The following is a 19,470-nucleotide window of genomic DNA, read 5'->3' as shown; positions in this document are numbered from 1 at the left end:
TATTAAATGTTTTTCCTGCATAATAACACTTCTGAAAACCACAGATTTAAGTAAACATATATTTGGCAGCAATCCACAAAGTTGTATTTGAACATTCAATGAGTTTCTTTTCAAAGCAAGATACTCTTCACCTGTGGGTTTTTTTTTTCGTAATATGCCTCTGATGAGGAATATGAAACTTACTGGATTACTTCTATTTACATCTAGCACCAAAATAATTCCACTTACCCTCAATAAATGTTAGAGACACAAATTACAGCAAAGAGACTTATGTACTGTATATTAATTAGAATGATTAGTGCAACAGTACACGTCAATGCTCTATCCAGTTGTCTAAAGCCGACAACAGGAACTGCACTTACATGCTTTATTTGTATATTAATCCATGATCATAATTATTCTGTCATTCACAATCAAGTCACATCATTTTAGAATATATAAGCTTTCACAGGTTCAGAAGAAGATGCCCACTCCCGGAATAAAATAAAGTTGAAATAGATTACACTTTTTTAAAAAATTGAAAGAAAAAGTGGGGAGACATGAGAAAAGGGAAGAAGGAATTAGCTCGCAGTTCTTAAAGTCCTAAATTCTGTTAAAAACCATCTCAACTAGTGATTCTTACAATGCAGAAATAAACTATTCAGCAGAAAAGTAAAACTTTGGATTTCCTTTCAAAAATTAATCATCTGTACTACAGGAGTACACATTAAAGAAAAAAAAAGTCTCCTGTGTACCAGGCACTGTTAACCTGTTTTATTCCCTTACATCTACGTCAGGCATATAGATGTTAACATATTCACACATTGGTTAAGAGCATGTTCAGCTTTCTTCCAAAGATAAACTTCAGTGTACCCATGGACAAAGTGTTCATATGCTATTATAGCTTGTAACACAAAATCTATTTCCTACAACTAACATCAAACTGCCAATACAAAAACAGAAGGAGGTTTTCAGATAAGCAGCACTTCAATTGGTGTTTTCAAGTGTATTCAAGGAAAGCAAGAATTTTTTACTCAAATAAAAATTTGAATCATTTTAAAGTCTTCATTCATTAGCATAAGCCAGCTTTGCTTCAGTTAAGAAATACAATAAGTAAACTGCTCAAGGAAAACAGGACTAACATCTGTTCCAAATTATTTTGCGGTGTTAAAGGATACTGACTACAATATAATTACATCTGTACCTCCCTCCTTCTATAATATGGGCTGGCTTAGCAATAGGAATCAATACATATTAGTTTAAGGATATATTAAATTTAGCAAAAGTAACTGATGCATGCTGGCTTAGCTTTTCCAAGGTATGTGCAAAACCTTGCTTCTACTAACCCACTGACACCAACAAAGCACTTAGCTTTGTATCCATCAGGTGCAAAGACTCTCTCTAAGTTTCATATAAATCATTTTGAGTTACATTGTGTTAAGATAAAAAGTTGCTCATTATGGCATAAGGAGCGCTGGAAATTTGCCAAATTAGGGAAAAACAACTGAAAGTCAGCCAAGGCTCACTGTGAATAAGATGAAGATGGAATAAAGGGGATGAAGCACAGCATCTTAAGATCACCAGAGAGCTGCACAGCGCATGCTCAAAGAACATTAGTACGTATTAATGAGTTCTTGGAAAAGAAGAAAAATGTGTGCCATTTCCAGGATATATCATAGAATCATAGAATTGATCAGGTTGGAAAAGACCTTCAAGATCATCGAGTCCAACACACCCTACCCATACTACCCTAACTCTAACAACCCTCCACTATATCATGCCCCTGAGCCCCACATCCAAACAGTTTTTAAACACATCCAGGGATGGTGACTCAATCACCTCCTCGGGAAGCCTATTCCAGTGCTTAACAACCCTTTCTGTAAATAAATGATTCCTGATATCCAACCTAAACTTCCTCTGGTGCAACTTAAGGCCATTTCCCCTCGTCCTGCCACCTGCTACCAGTGAAAAGAGACCAACCCTGCTCTCACTGTAAGCACCCTTCAAATATTGGATCCTCAGCATCCTTTTCCCCAGACTGAACAGTCCTAGTTCCTTCAGTTGCTAAAAATATATATGTTGTATATGTAAATTTTAACCGTAGCACCCGAACTCCGAGACAGCATGCTCAGTTTGCCAAGTCACTTGGTATGTGTCATGAAATAAAAATGGCTGCTTTCTAATGCCTCATTGGAGTTAGAGAGTTTTCTTACCAGATTTTCAGATGACAAATGCACCTGCAACTACTGTTTTTTAATATGGAACAAACTGTGGGTCTGAAATGCTGAAGCCGAGTCATTTTTTCATTTTTTTCTCATCTAAATGAATTAGTTGTGCTCAAAACACGTTTTAAAGCACCATATTTATTAGAAAAGTATATTTTTAGAATAAACTTTGTGGAGTTTGAATATTTATAAAATTGTCTAAAGGATGACTACCTCTCCTTTCTGAATAGGGATACTGTACCCCAAATACACGGAGCTCTGCAAAAGGCAAAGAAAGTTGTTCTCAGATAGTTTGTGAAGCTGCAGCACAAACTGCTATACACGTAGACCAGCGGACATTAGAAATACTACGCCTTATTAATTTTTTATTCATTCAAATTCTCCATTGATAACTCCCAGACAGAAAATCAGTAATGCATTACGTGGCTTTGAAAATAGGACAATTAATTTTTTCTTTTTGACAAAAGAATGAAATGATATTTTGCCCTTTAAAGTTACTAAATCACCGAATATCCAGGAAAGTTCCCCACTCTTACAAAACATCCCCATTTCAGTCACTCATTGTACTGTTTGCATTTCCTGCAGGCAATGATAATTGCTTAGAGCTGCTCAGAATGCTTAGAAATGCTTAAAGAGAAAATAAAGAGCAAAGCAACAATGAAATCCTGCACTTCTCAAAACCAGGCCTGAGGGTCCCAGTACAGGAAGGACAGTGGAGCTCTTGGAGCGGGTTCAGAGGAGGGCCACTAAGATGATCAGAGAGCTGGAGCACCTCTCCTATGAGGAAAGGTTAAGGGAACTAGGATTGTTTACCTTGGAGAATAGAAGGCTCCGGGAGACCTCACTGTGGCCTTCCAGTAACTGAAGGAAACATATAAACAGGAGGGGAGAACAGCTGTTGACAAGGGTGGATAGTGATAGGAATGATTTTAAACTGAGATACGCGAGATGTAGGTTAGATATTAGGAGGAAGTTTTTCACACAGAGGGTGGTGACAGACTGGAACAGGTTCCCCAAGGTGGTAGTGGATGCCCCATCCCTAGAGGCATTCAAGGCCAGGCTGGATGTGGCTCTAGGCAGCCTGCTCTGGTGGTTGGCAACCCTGCACATAGGAGGGGGATTGAAACTAGATGATCATTGTGGTCCTTTTCAACCCAGCCCATCCTATGATTCTATGACTGAACTGTCAACCATGTTAGGCAGCAAGGCCAGTGGACATGGGAAATGGGCATGGGAAAATATTCCTTTAAAGAAATTTCATTTATTAACAGAAATTAACACATGAATCTGAAAATATATATTAAAAACTCTAAAACAATAGCAATAATCATGCTTTCTAATCATCATAGTCTGGAAGGAATTCTGCATCTCTTAGTGCCATACATCCATAAAAAATACTGCAACTACATAAAGCATACCAAAGCATACCAAAGCAAAATCCCTAACAGAGACCTGTTCTAAATGGTCTGGATTTTCCATTCTGTACAGAACACTTTCATTGGCTGAGCCATTGCAGGAATCTTGATGTTCCTGAGCTTGGGTGGTCGGTCAATTTGCAAGCCAAACTTACAGAAGAAACTATATGCAGTAGACTGGATAAACTTCCTTCAAACAAGCTTTAAATTATACATTAGCTTTTCATAAATATTTTCACGCATTGAGAGAGAGGGAGATGAACTTTATTTCCATTATTAATTCAATTTCAAGTCTGAATCATTTGTCTTAATGTTTACTTATTTACTGAATTTTTGTATTGAGAGAGCAGACGGGAAGCATTCCTACAGCATGTGAATAAAGGCTGAAGCAACTGACTATAATAAAAAAAAAACAAAAAAAAAACAACAGATTTGTTTGCCTCTGCAAGCAGTTTGTGCCTCAGCAGAATTACACAGCAACCTTTCACAGCTGAAAAAACTGAAATCATAAGGATAAGAAGAAAAGTAGTCTCTATCCCAGAGGAAAACCACTTTCTGGGCCTGATGTGGGAAAGCAGAGGGCAGTGCTTCAAAACTTGCACCATGTTCACAGGCATCTTGCTTCTGGTAATTCCTTCTTCAGAACCTTCCACTGCATGTGGAACTTCAACTTGGAAAGCCTGATTTAACCCAGCCCTACTGAAGTAAGTCCTTTTTAATTGCTAGATACAAGTTAGTAATGTTTCGCGCACAAATCAGCTACATTTAAAAAACAAACTGTGCATGACAGATCTGTTAAAGCATTCAACCATTTATAAACATCCTAGAATTGCCCATCTGTCTGAAAAATACAGTGAAATGAGCTTAATTTGGGAAAACAGCACATTAGAAGTGTCCCCAAAATTGACTGAATTGTCTGGATAGCGATTTTCTGAGAGGAACAAAATATTCATTTTCAAGCTAATCAAAATTATAATTGTATTTTTGTACAAGAAGATTTGTAACGAGACAATTCAATACGTCATTAATGCTCCCTGTGAGACATCCAAGATGCACAGAGCAATGAACAAATACGCATAAGTACACTTTTGATTTTTGATTGCACAAAATAAAAATCTGCATAAAGACATAAAATACTAAGCAAAATAGATGTGTTTGGGAATAGGGCCTTCAATTATGCAAGATAAATTAAATAAATACAGATGATGCTAGAACTGCTTGTCATTAGCCAGGAAAGAATCACTGGAAACAAATGCTGTCAAATTATGTATCATTTTACCTCAACAGAAAAGCATTGAGATTAAATGAATACAAATGAATTCCAGTGCTTTTAATACTCAGATATATATATTTTTTTGGTAGACAATCTTTCATTTTGTTTTGTTTTGACAGAATTAATGTATACCAGGGCTTTAATGGAAGCTGAAATTATCTTCTGTTTTACTCCGTATTTGAAGCAAGGTCAGAATAGCTATTAAAGCTCTTTAAACATTTCTGATTTTGCCAGGGTTACCAAATTAATAGGACAGGACAAACCTTTGTTCCTCACATATAAAGCTTTGAAGGCACTCATTTGCTATAGTCATTACAGGATTTCTCTCTCTCTAGGTCATGTTAAGATTTGAAAATTAAACACTCACTAAGAATCCTACACATAAGTACCACTCTGTAGAAGACTTCAGCATTCATTTCAGGAAAATGTATGCAGTTAACAACCAAATCAACATTCTCCTAACCAATCCCCAGAGAAATTATTAGAAGGTATTATCTACATCCACTATCTGATCCGAAATGCTTTTATAGAATGAAGTTAATACAGCATTTTACTACTGGAAATCTGGGTTTAAAATTTTCTTACAAATGATAATCATGATTTCATGCCTTGGTCATCTAGTGGTTTTGCTTATAAAGCAAATCATTTTATGTCTTGTATGTATGTACACTTTAGTGCTAGTGAATGAAAATAACTGCTCATTTCTAACATCACTAATATATTTCAGATAACATCAATAAAATAGCAAATAGGCAAAAAACACTCACAAAAAAAAAAGACATTCTAAACATTTACAAAAAGGTAAAATAATGTGATAGGTTTCCTGAGTTATTTTCTTTGAAATGCATAAAACGTAACTCATGATACGCATGACAGTATTGTTACTCTTCTGCTTGGCGATTATAAGCCTACTTGAAAGCCTGCGTTCAGGGAAGGATAAGAGATATTTTCAAGGTTTACCTAGGTGAACTCAAATATCTCAATTAAGACAGCCATGAGTATAAAAAACTACCAACTTCAGAAAGACCAATGAGATGCTAATTCAAAAGCTTGTCACGCCTTATTAAACTGCATTTAATTTTGAAAACTGAAAGCTGCTAGTCCTTTCTCTGTACAATGAAAAGACGAGTTATTTGATGTACGGAGAACATTGAAACTTCAACAGATATGGAAATAAACAGAAGAACAAACAAAAACAAGATTTAGATTTCTAATTAAAGAAAGCTGCTAAATACCAGAGAACTAATGTTTGGCAAGAATGCTCCAGCTGGATACTAGCAAAAAAACTAGCTATAAGTTTATCAAAACAGCACTATGTACAATCTCAAGTCTGTACTCCTGACAACTGATAAGAAATCATATCCACAACTTAGATGGACTACAGATGAAAGCACCAAAGCAATGGATATCAATTACTATCTCAAGCCATTTGATTAAAGAATTTCATGCTGAATGCTGCTTTATTAAAGAGAAGCATCACTCAAAGATGTGAAAGTTAATTAACATCTCTACTGCACTAGTAATTGAAGTTGTGAACCTCTGGAGTACTAGCTAAGCACTGGCTGGATGCCCTCTTGACTCCCAAGATTATTACAAAAACTTTACGTTTTCTTTAAATAACAAAAAGGAATTCTCTAGATACTCAAAGAGAGGAAGGAATGCAGGGAAGTGCAAAAGAACTATATGTTTTTTCAATTTTCCAGCTACCACTATGCTTTTCCATAGATCATTAGCTCTGATAGCTGAAGAAGGTAAACCGTAAGTTGATTGTTCAAGGCTCTTGTTAAATTGTTTTATGTATTATGACAATGCAATGCTATTTTGAGAGGAAAGCAAACAGCTGATGTTTCAGAGAAAATGCAATGTAGAAACCAAATATGCTCAAGTTTAGAAATTTTCTTTGCTCTTTATGAGTAATTCAATTTCAACCAAAAATAAATTTTCTGAAATATCAAAGTTGAGAAGCATAATATAAAAACAAAGTGAATTAACTCAAAATTCATTTAGTTTACTATGTGAGTAAACATGCTTCTCATATTTCAAGATAACCCAAAGTCCGCATGGTGACGTCTTTCAGTAACTTCTTTCTAGTCTTGGTCATGTTAGGTGATGGTTGAGCTTAATGATCATAAGGGTCTTTTCCAACCTAAATGATTCTCTCACAGATACCTAGTGAATTATACTCCATACAACGATGGCATAAACATTTTTAGGACCTGACACGCACAAGATCCAGCTTTGCCAAAGCACAGGCTGCCCATCTGCATCATCTTGCCAGCGTTCTAAAAATTCCTTGCATACTCACAATCGAAAAGAATGCAGCCTACAGTCACCAGAATTATGCACACCAAGCAAACATTTCACAGCATGAAGAAATAGGCCCAGAAAGATTCACCAGTACAAAGCTAATGGAACCGGAGCCTCTGTACTCTGACTCAAGTAAATGAAAACACTCATCTATTTAAACAATTCAAGGAGCTATATGGAAAAATAAGAAATTTACTTTCAGATAGAAACAAGAACTCCAGTCATGCAACGTTAATAACTGATTTGCGCCCAAGTGGGAGCAGTGATGAAGTATGCAGGCACTGCTAACTTTGTCCTACAGCACCACATTTACAGTCAATTTGGTGCAGGCAAAGTGTACAATCTCAGTTATTTGAAGCTCTTCTCACCTCTCCTTCGATCACAACATGACAATGTCCCTTCACAACAGTAAACAGAACATTTTGAGATACAGTGCAGAAACTTTTCAGATCACCATTATTATTCTTCTGAGCTGAACTCTCACCCTCAGGGTAACCATTTCCTTCTCCACGGGTACAGCTATTTTGCCAAGACACAATGCCTTCAAGCAATAAACATGCTATTCAAGGTACATTCAGTAGCTGAAGGCAAAAAGCCTGTAATCCACAATTTTGGAATAAAAAGCCACAGCAGAAATTGTAATAGCAAATAATCAAGATTGAGGAAGGAGGGACAATGAAGCATAAAAACCTGGTATTACAATGTCAAATCGGTTTATTATTATGTTCTGAGTGAATGTATTCTTTCAAATTGTTTTTGCTACACTCACAATACAAACTTACTCTATTTCAACTGGAAGCAAGTCCAAGTAGCAGTTAAATCTTTAATAAAATTTAAATAAAATTTGTGAATACATTATAGAGGAAATAAAAGATGTTTTCAATACAGCAAGCATAAAATGTAAATCCTAAGTTTAGTAATATGTTAACATTAAGATTGTCATTACTTCGAAGTTTTGCTGCATTAAATTCCTGTAGAAGTTTCCTTACATTGCCAGCAATAACAGCAGTCCAGCCAGTGTTGCTGGAATTGCTCAGGGCTCCTGGATGTTGCTTTAATCAGCAGTTAGGCCTTTGCAAATTCTTGAAGCTGTAGAAAACATCTTCTTTATCTTCATAAAATTCTGAGGTTGGTACAACAGGTTGTTACAGCTGGTAAGGTTAAGTGTCGTGAGTATTCAGCTGTAAATCTAATAGGGATACAGGCTCATAACTGCTGTCTCACACAGCACCTATGTGACTTACACCTGCTATCACAAACACCCGCCAACACTATGGCTAATGAGGAAACACTTCACTTGACGGGGGTTTCAAGACACCAGCTATAAATGCTAGCTCTCTAGTTTACAGCTTTCAAATACCTACAGAGTCAGCATCTGTTTGGGATGACTTTTGGATGACAGATTCTCTTGCAAGTCCTTTTTGCAGATAATATGTCACTTGCAAGAACTACAGTGTAATTGATAGGGTCACCAAGCATCTTATTACTCACAGCTCATTAATCCATCTCAGGTAAAGAGGCAAAAGATGCGTTGGTCTAACATGCAGCACTTGCTCTTGTACTCAGCAATGTCCCTTCTGTCCAGGATATGCCACAGGAATAGACACTTCAAGAAGATGTACAAACAGAGTACTCTTGTTTGGCAAAGTGCATCTGTACAGCTATTAATCCATCACACAAGACCCAGATCAAGTTGCAAGAACATGCTTTGCAAGATCAGTTCTATGCTTTCCAGTCTCCAGTCACGTTAAGCAGGGCAGGATCTGGCCCAGCTCTTTTGGGTAACTTAAACATAATTCACTTGGGAATGTCTTCTGACAGATCTGTGCTTTGTATCAGCTTTGAAGGTGGTTTCAAAAGCTTAATTGTTGTTTTATTACAGTTTTAAGAGGGTCTCACAGTTCACTCCTCAGGAAAAAAAATAGAAGATGGCTATTTCAAAATTGCAATAGGCAACAAGCTTTATCCAAGGACTTATAACTATTTATTTTCTTATTACCCAGTTTCTTTTTTTTTTAATTAACAAAGTTTAGTTGCTTCCTTGAGCAAGACTTTTAATGTTATACTTGAATTTTGATGTTGGTATGGGCAACACTACTCTTATCTCTCAACAATCTTGAGAAAGAGAAAACATAGCAGTGAAGTAGATGATGCAATTCCTCATGCATTCTGGTATATTAAGTGTGCTTCAAATTCAACATTCATTGCTCAGTTTTATTTTTACTCAGCTGTTCCAAAATGAAGCAGATCTCTCCAGTCTGTACAAAGCAACTAGCATTCTCCAGAGAACTGTTATATATCGAAGGCAGCTTGACTTAAGTGCATTGTTTGTAAATATTGATGTACACTCACTGTAGCACTAATTGTTTCCATCTGTAATCCCAGAATAGAATTAGCCATAATTGTTCAGCTGAATTATTTCAGTTTAGTATTCAGTTAGTCAAGGTGACACAATTCTGTGCGCCTTTATCTCATTTCTTTCTATTTTGTGTTTGTTATTTTTAAATCTCATCACTTGTTACTATCCCACTGTACAGCAGACAATTGCTGAAGTTTCTTTCCTATCATATAACTTCCAACCATGGGATATCATGTAGGTAGCAGGATCTGCAGTGTAAATGAAACTTGCTGCATTAGAAAAATATTATATTGTTCTGGGATTATTGTCACTGCTCTTTATGCTTTCTACACTGTTTAAAAGAGTTCCAGCAGGAATGAGACTTATTCAGATAATTCTCCTTGTGATTTTCCAGGCATCAAGGAACATCCTCAGATACAAGATAAATACAGCTTGTTTCAAAGAAAACATCTGCCTTGTATCACTCTCTTCTACCTCTTCTAAACTGTACTATACCTGAGTAATATAATACTGATCTCAAGCTAGGCCAAGTCAAAATCATATATCAAATAGGCTCTTTTCTGATGGATTTTTATGATGCATGACATGATTTCACACAGATGATCAAACTGAAATGCAGCCTAGTCTCAAAAGCACATTTCTCCTCAGCTCAGCAACCACTAGGTACTCATTTGCCCTGGATTCAGTAGAATCCTTTTTGTGCGTGTGTGTGTGTGTGTGTGTGTGTGTGTGTGTGTGTGTACTAATACCTGTAAAAGCATGGATGGTCCTCCTTTCACCTTTCCACTCCCACCATGTCTACAGGCAGTCTCAGATTGCATCCTAGTGCTTTCTCATTAACACTTAATTTTCCATTCCTTATCCTATTGTGTCTCCAGGAAGTGTCAGTGAATTCTGTCCATATGATCTCTCAGATGCTTTTAGTACTGACATTGCTGGAAGCATTTCGTTTGCAACCTGCTCCCTATATGCTTTTTTATAGAGAAAGGTGATCACCTTTTTCCAAGATGGGTAGACACTCAAGTTCAAAGGCATTGCGTCTAGTGTAGGAAGGTGGAGAATTATAAATATGTAGGTCACTCCCAAAGTAATGCCTCCTATTTATTTCCAGGAAAAGTACAATAGATACAAAGAGCACAATAACATTCTTTGATCAAGCAAAATCTCAGCTAAAAAACAGTGCTTTTCAAACTGTCACCACCGTTATCTATGCATTTTCATTAGCAATGAACAGGTGCCTGCACACTGCCCTCCAAAACGTCTCTATGGCCATCCAGATTGTGGCTTGTCTTTACATCACTGTCACCGCTGCTGAAAAGCAGCACCCACCGGCACACTGATACAAAACACTTAGTTAATTTTCAAAGATGGGCACTTTGATGCTCCAGACAGATAAGAATAGGCTCCTTTATGTAGACATTTTAAGGAGGTGCCAAGGAGTACAAGACAAAGTACAAAGAGGAAACTGCATACCTCAACATCAGTCCCATATAAGGGAAACTGAAGGACCTCTTGCAAGAATCCAGACTGACAGGTGCAAGTGCAAGGTTAGATTTAATATTTATGACAATAGGCAGGGACTTTGTGGAAATTCTATGAATCTTCAAGTCTTAAATGTATACAATTCGGGTGATTTAGCTCTAGAGAGTGCATGCTTTGTGGAGAGATCCTCATGTACACAGCACTGTAATAAACCAGACTTGGTCTTCTAAACTATCATTTGGGTTAGGGAGCTTTTTTAGTTATGATCTTTGATAAAACAGTAGTTCTCACATCCACTGTTTGGTCTCCATAAACGTTCAGCAAGCACTGATGAATGCCAATGGGTGCCATTTTTCCTGAATGGAGGAATTCAATGACACACCCTTGCCTCATACATGCTTCCATGTCAGACACCATTTTGTTAGACTGCCCTCTCTGACTCTGTGGGCCAACATCACCAAAGTGGAGGCACTGCTTTCAGAGCAACCTTGTATTTAAGAAAATTAATTGCACATAACTTCAAAGAGCTCCAGCTTAAAGAAAAATATACCGAGCAGTTACATATCACTTGGAAAATCAGGCTCCTATGCTCAAGGAAAGGAACAGACTAGAAAGCATTTTCTTTTTGAGAAGGTTGATTTCCTCCCCATTTTTAAAACATTTTGTATTTTGACACCAGTGGCAATTTTTGGAGCAGTGCTCTCATGCTGTCACCATCTTGATAATCATAGCAAAAAAGAAAGCTCTGCTGGGATAGTCATTCAATAATAGACCTTCCCTTTTCACTTGATCAGAAAAGTTTTATTTGCCCATCACCTGAACCCAAGCATCGATAAATTGGACTCACAAGTGATATGTTACATAAACTAGTAAAAAAGAGAGTTAAAACACAGAGTATTTCATCTTCATGCAACAAACCACAACTTGCCACTTAGGAAATATATGCTATCTAATATCCTGAGCTGCTTTGCTTCTAGCATATATTCCCTACCCTATCAATATACAACAACATTCAGTTAAAGAAGTACAGATTAAAACACAAAAAACAACAGGATCAGACAACTTCTATAAAGGCCAGAAAGGCTTTGTCAGGCTATTATGATAACTGGGTAAATAGGGTAGATCAGAACTTTCTCCTTGTTCACACAAAATAAGGAGTATTTCTAGCATTTAAATCCACTGGCCAAGTAAATCAAGCCCTGATCAATCAATGTATCTGGTTGACTTTTCCAGCCAACCTGCACATTATTAATCTAGGTTATTCACAGAGCAGAGATCTGGCATAAAGCCTATGCTATATGATATGGGACGTTATGGCACTCCAAGCATGAAATGAGCAGCAGTGCAGAAAACAGAACTAAGCAAAGGGACAGAGCCTTGAGAACATAACAGATGACAAAATGAGAAGGGACCATCTTATCAACATAAATTAAGATTTCCCAGTGAGCTATACTTCACCAAAATACAAGTTCACTGACACTGACAGAAACTAGTTCTTTCCTGCAAGAAAGTGCTGACCACTAAGTCTGCAAACTTTCTTCCTTCCTCCCCCATTAGCAAAATATATATATATTTTTAAGTTAATAAACTTTAATAATTATTACTGCTAATAAATTCACTGTTGGTGGCGGCACTATATTTATCTTACAATAGCTCTCTAACTGGTGTAACTCCTATGAGAATAAAGTATAAGCAACAAGAATTAAAAAATGCTTGATGAAATCAGTTTTAGATGCACAGACACAAACTTTTATTAGCAGCTCTCAGGGCTGACTGAAACACAAAAGGTATAAAAAACAATGTGCAAAGCTATCTGCAAAGGTGTTGGCAACCTACACCACTTGTTGAACACATTAATAGAATCAAAGAATGATGGAATAGAATCACAGAACAATAGAATGGGTTGAGTTAGAAGGGACTCCAAGGGTTGTCAAGTTCTAACCCACCTGCCCCAGGCAGAAGTTGATGATGCAAACCTATCTGGTCTCAGAGTTTTGAAAAACGTATTAGAGTTTTTAGGATTCCTTTGTGAATGCAAACTGTTCACTAACTGAATAAATGAAAGCTAGCTTCCTGTTCAATTTTATCTTTCATTCAAAAACTCTTGCCCAAATTCTGCTCTTTGCCACCATTACAGCTATCCGGTCACTACACAGCAACTTCAGAGCTAACAACAGCAACAACTCCTCTCCCTTCTGATACAAAACACACCTGCATGCAAACCCCCTTCTCCAAACAAGTCACCTCACACACAGCAAAAAAAAAAGCCCTTCCAGGAAAACAAAACAAAACAAAACAATAAAACAACACAAAACCTTTCTACGTGGCTCATTGTCCCAAAAGCCAGGCTAACAAGAGGGATGTGCACACAAAGCCACTGCAGAGACATCTCACAGATTCCACATCAACAAAGAGTTGTTCATTTTCCATGTCATGCAATACTTAGAAAAACTAATAGGACTTTAATTTAGATGTGGTTTGAAATATATGACTTGCAAGCATGAATCAGATATTAGAATCATTTGCAAACCCAAATCCATCACACAGTTAGAAATACTCAGCATACTTTGACCACGCAAATGTGCATGCTAAATAACAATGAATTATTTTTAATAATGAAGCAATTTTAACAGCCCTCTGTGGAAAAGCTGATGCACTTGAACCTAGAGCTGAGATATGAAAATTCAGTGGAAGTCTCCAATGAGGAATGGACTGCCAAGTCAACTGGAAAAAGTAAAATCATTCTTAGACGTCAGTCAGAAGACAGGTTAGACAGTTCTCTTACCAAGAGCTTTCCGAGGCAGACTAAGTCTAATACTCTCCTACCTTTCACACAGCATCCATGAATGTCAAAGTACTCCTGTAAACCATAGGTTATTTCCTTTAGTGTTTCCAGTATATCATTTGTTCATTAAATGCAAATTAAAAAAAAAAAAAGAAAATTACCCACATAAATAAACAAAAAACACCTCGTCTTTTTGTTGTAATAAAGTTCTTCCCTCCACATTCCTTTAGTATTTAAGTATACGAACTCTTTAAAAATTATATGAAGGTATTTTGCAAAATTTAAATCTACATTTCCTTCTGTCTGCTAAGACATTTTAAAAATAATGTATTTTTTTAATGTTGTTTCTTTTTGTGACAGTGCAGCACATTACCAAACTTTGTAACATTTGCTTACTTCCCCATTCCTATTACCAAGTCTCTAATCTGCATTATATAGTCATTTAAAAAGATGAGCTCTCCTTTCACTTTCACCTAGCTGTTATAATTTATGGTGAATATTATGTATGAGCTATCTAAGTTTTTTATTTTGATCACAAGAGACAAAGTAAAAAATATGAATAAAATGAAGGCAGAAGTAATTCTGCCGGCAAATCAGCAAACTGCTGGGTACCTGGCTATGCACTGTAACATTTTCATCATCTGTTATCAAAAGATCTTTATGCGCATACCCATATTTATATTTGCATTAGTTAAGAAAATAAAAAACTACAATGTTTTTATCTTTAACACCCCTTTCAAGTTCCTACTTTTTCTCATCTACTCAAGTTCTAACAAGGACCGTCTCTTGGTAACAATTTCTTCTTAAACTCTTGCGAAAAGGATAAGTTTGTTTAGTGGAAAACCCCAGAGAAAAACATAGACTTTTTAATTTCTACGCTTAAAATAACAGCACTACTGAAACATTTCATTCTCACTTCTAACTATCTACAAACTACGTTTAGATTCCTTATACAAAACTCTTTAAAATGCTAAGCTTTAGAACAAGTATAAATCATAAGTGATAATTAAGTGATAATGCATACGCTGTAACTCATTTCGGAAAAGCAAGTAGTACCCTTTTGACATAAAGTCTCAGTAAGGAATTACAAAAATGGATACAGATTTATCACCATGCTGTTTCAACACTGCTCTTAACTTTGCTCGCTATGCTCCTACCTGTTTGTACAGCAATTGAACGTGCTTATATTTCACCAACAGGAAAAAGAATAGCAGTACATTAGGAAGTTATTCAAACACTTTTTAAAGAGATTGTGCTATGAACTGGGAGTAGAGAGTTGGGAAGGTGTATCAGACTTTTTTCAACACAAAACATCTGCCCTATGTGTCTTCATAAGGTTAAAAAAAGCACAAGAATCTTTTGATATAACGTCATTTAAGACACAGTTTAAATAGTAACAAATACAAGAAATAAACACACTACAGAGACACCAAAATGATTCTACCTAACTTAAAGTTCAAAGTTTTTTGATTCAGATAGTTGAGATACTAGCGCATTTTCCTTGCATGTTAAAAAAGCTCTTCCCAAAATACAAATATGCTAACAACTCCGCTCAAACTCAAAACTGGCAACCATTCAAGAATACATTTCTAATCTGCATTTTAATAATAACAGCAACAACAAGAGATGAGCAAAGCTTCCTCACAGCACAATAGTTCCAGGCCCAACTCCATTCAAGCCTTCTTAATAAGTTTCTTTCAGACTTTCAAACCAGAAACTACCCAAACTGTGATAGGTAATTCCATGCTGTATAAATCATTTCCAGTTGAAAACTGTTTCACTGAGAAGCTCATACAACGTGAAATGAGGAAGACTTCAAAAATTTCTATAATTTTTATAGGAATTGATATTATAGAGATATAATATCAATATATTAATAGAGATAGAGAATTACTTTCAAAATACTTTCAGCAAGCAGCAGAGCCTGTGCTGAGGCATGCAAAACAGAGCAACAGGCATGGTACTGTTTCCTGATCAATAGCATTAATACTTGTTCTAGTAACTGGGAAGTAGAAGCTTTCTAAAATACACATTTCAAAGCATATAACAGAAAGTTGGTAGGACCTTCCTTAGAGAAATGCTACAGTATTACCAGAAAGAATACGTATAGACTCAACAGGTACTCTCCCAGAGTAAGGATTTTAACGTTCAGAAATGTCATAAAACCAACTTGAAGACTTCCCTGCAAGTTATTTCCCTGCTAAACTTCATCTTGTTTACTGAGGGGCTTCTCATAATAACAAGTCAGAAATCTGTTGCTATAAAGCTCCTAGCTGAGACAAATCTTTCAGATCAGCACTGAGCACTGTTTGTTCTCATTTGCTGTGTATCAGTCCATTCAGAACAAGGCTCACACACATTAGAAACTGATGCTTCAGTAGAAACCAACCCCCCAAAAATCAAAACAAAACAGAATAACAAGTTAAAGCACTTCATGATTAAAGTCCTACAAAAAACAAACAAACAAACAAACCAACAAACAAAACATGAATTTGAAAAAATAAATTACTTCCAAGTTCTGAAACATTGTCATGTATGACTTTTACTTAAGAAACTGTTGAATTTCATACAGGGAACTTTATAGCATTCCATTCTTGTACTGCATTCAAGTAATGATGTCTACATTCATTAGATGATGTAATTTTTCCTTAATTTTGCCATGCCATACAGAGATGCCATGAGCTTTGATTAACAATTTGGAAACAATTTTTTACATTCTAATCAAAACTGTCTCATTTCTCTGTATGATACTTCGTACCAAAATATGAAGCTTACTAACTCAGTAAAATTACAGGATTGAAATCTAACGAATTACATCCAAACTGGCCAAAGTTAAAGGTTTTCTCAGTGAAAACCAAGGTTAAGGAAAAAAAAAAGTTGTAACCCTAATAATTCACAGTTTTTCAGACAGAATATATTCAAAATGCCATACCAATAAAGATGAATGAACAGTCAATCTCTATTCACCATTGAAGCAAAAAAAAGCAAGATTATATCAAATTAAAAACAAGTTGTTCCCCTCCTCCCCGGATGAACATCACACATTAGGTCAGGAAAGCACTTCAGCAATTATTTTTTCCTCAGTATTTCCTTAAACTTTCATTTCAACAGGAACCATGTTTCATAAAAAAAAAATAAAAATAATAATTAAAAAAAAAAGCCATTTGGGCCTTACCTCTGTCACTGAAGTCATCCACAAGAATGATTTCTGCAATCAGGCTGTCTGGAGTGCGGTTGATAATACTGTGTATTGTGCGCAAGAGGGAAGTCCAGCCTTCATTATGAAATGGGATAATTATGCTGGTATTTGGTAGCTTCTCCAAGTACACCTTGTGCTTACAGCTAGAGAGAGAGAAGAAAACAGTTCTGTAAGCACATAGAAAAGTCTGCCTTGGCATTTACTACCAACAGTTTTGGCCGCTCAGCTGACATATTCACAACACAAAGTAACAGTATCCACAAGTACAAATCCAGCTTCCCATCTAGATATCCAAAACAATCCTAATAGCTGTAGGTAGAGTAGCAGCAACATATTCTGAAGGAGCTAACTGACAAAAAAAGCAAAATGTAAACTACACTGACATCTTAACTGAACAGTATCTAACTTAGTACCAGTGCTTAAACTTATGTTTTCAGTAGTAACTACTTTTCGTGTGCGTGTACAAAGAAACCCCATATTTTTGAAAAGCAAATAATGCTCTTGCAATTCAGTTTCTCCTAGTATCTGAAAAAAACTTCATGAATAATGTTTAGTTACTGAAATAGATAAGTCATTATCTTTTGCATTAAAAAAAGAAGGAGGAGGAGGAAAGGCACACGTTCTACCAACAGCATGGCACTGCATTGTCAGCCACTTCCAATGTGGACAATGAAACTGAATGATTACTCCTCCAAGAAAAAGTTGCACTCTGACCAAAGTATCCATACAAACACACACAGACTGCTTTGTGATAAAATGACAACAAAAAGTGGACAAAACCTTTGACTCCCAACTTACAGGTACAAAAATCAGTGTTTTTTAGAAAAAATAACTTCATACCGACACTGCAATAGGTTATAATGTTGACTTACATATATTTGCAGCCAGTTTGGCATTTCTACTTTACAAGTGTTACTTGAAAATCATTATTTAAATGTTTTCTTAAAAATAATATTTAAATTTGTCAGCCATTTCTTCCTAGACCATGGAAACAGTGAAATTAATGAATATCCATTTGCATAAATAACTTCTTGGAAATATTTTCGTAAGCAATTTGCTGGGAGAACATACACACACACCGCAAAAAGTACAGCTACTCTGCAAGAGCATGTAAAAATTCTTCTACTTAGCTGTAAGACGGAGTAAAACAAAGGGAACTCATTACAGATACCTGAGTCAGCTGACAAATCAAAAAACCATTGATCAAAGCCAACCACTACTGTTGTTAATAATGATATTGGATTAGAACACATACATCTTATGCTTTTCCAGAAAGCAAGATTTTCCCTGTAGTATTTTTAGCTCCCACTAGGTAGGTTTCTAAAATTCAAAAGTTCTTCATCTCATTTGGAGGAGAAAAAACAACCAAAAACAAATCCACAAAACCAAACACAAAAATGAATACTCAAACCCCAGAATACTTTTTCTTTCTAAAAAATATGCCCTTTGAAAAGGGGAACCCAATTATCTACCCCTATATCTGCATGCCTTTTTAACCAAATTGTAAAAAAGTTTGTGTATTTGCATAGTTCAGTATCGTAACCTTATGTCTAGATGGATAGGGAAGATTTCAGAGTCATTCCATATTGTAATTGGTGAGAAGGAGAAGTGACGTGGATGTTTAAATAGCTTAAAACCATTTCATTCTTCCTACAGAATGGATGATTCTATTAATCCTAAAAGGGTATCATGCTTACAATATAAAAGCAAAAGACATCTTAGATCTTCCTAATATGTCTCCATCATTCTATGACCCGTGACCTTTCTTCCTCACTTACATACACTTTTTCTTGGTTAACTCTTACAAAGGTGCTTGGGTACAATGAATTCACTGCTGATACAAGTCACAAAACACTGAGATGCACTTTTCCTACCTTTCTCAAAAAAAAAAAAAAAAAAAAAAGTAATTCAGAGAAATTCCACCTTAAATTTCATCTTCTACTGTTAAGACACTCTGTTAGATTTCATAGTGGTGGCCTATTTGTCTTTCTTGAGCAAGTTAAATTCTGTTCATTCTTAAACTCTTGCTCTATGACATGAAACTGAACTGTAATAACAGATCAGCAGATTTTAGAAGGTGTAACACAAATTCCACTTTATTTGAAGTTCTATCCAGCGTTATCTATAGGAGAGCATAGCTTGTACTATGTAGCAGGACAGATCTGTTGGATAGCCATAATACACAGGAAAGGTCTGTGGACTGAAAATAACAAAGTTAGATGCCAACTGCTGAGATATCAGCTTTATAAAGAGAATAATCAGAAGCCATATACATGCACGCACCATTGGATCAAAGTCCATCTGTGGGGTTCCTTATATCCTGCATTTTAAAAGTGAAGCCTAATACCCTGGCTGAAATGAAAGTACTTGGAAGGAGGGACATCGCTTCTTGTCAACCACTACTGACCTTCAAAATCCCCACAGACCAGAGTGAATTTCATACACA

General features: G+C 36.1%; 1 protein-coding gene across 2 annotated transcripts in view; it reads right to left on the bottom strand.

The window, feature by feature from the left end:
* Nucleotides 1-19,470, bottom strand: part of GALNTL6 (polypeptide N-acetylgalactosaminyltransferase like 6) — a 430,337-nt gene that overhangs the window by 225,461 nt on the left and 185,406 nt on the right. For both annotated transcript variants that reach the window (XM_085222467.1, XM_085222466.1), the window contains exon 4: nucleotides 17,001-17,167. In XM_085222467.1, the coding sequence (XP_085078593.1) occupies nucleotides 17,001-17,167 (167 nt within the window). The remainder of the gene's footprint in view (nucleotides 1-17,000; nucleotides 17,168-19,470) is intronic.

The sequence above is a fragment of the Meleagris gallopavo genome, chromosome 4, assembly GCF_905368555.1.
Source record: "Meleagris gallopavo chromosome 4, MGAL_WU_HG_1.1, whole genome shotgun sequence".
In the NCBI taxonomy this organism is placed as follows: domain Eukaryota; kingdom Metazoa; phylum Chordata; class Aves; order Galliformes; family Phasianidae; genus Meleagris; species Meleagris gallopavo.
Note: the sequence above shows the minus strand (reverse complement) of the source record. Positions and strands in the feature narration are given on the sequence as shown.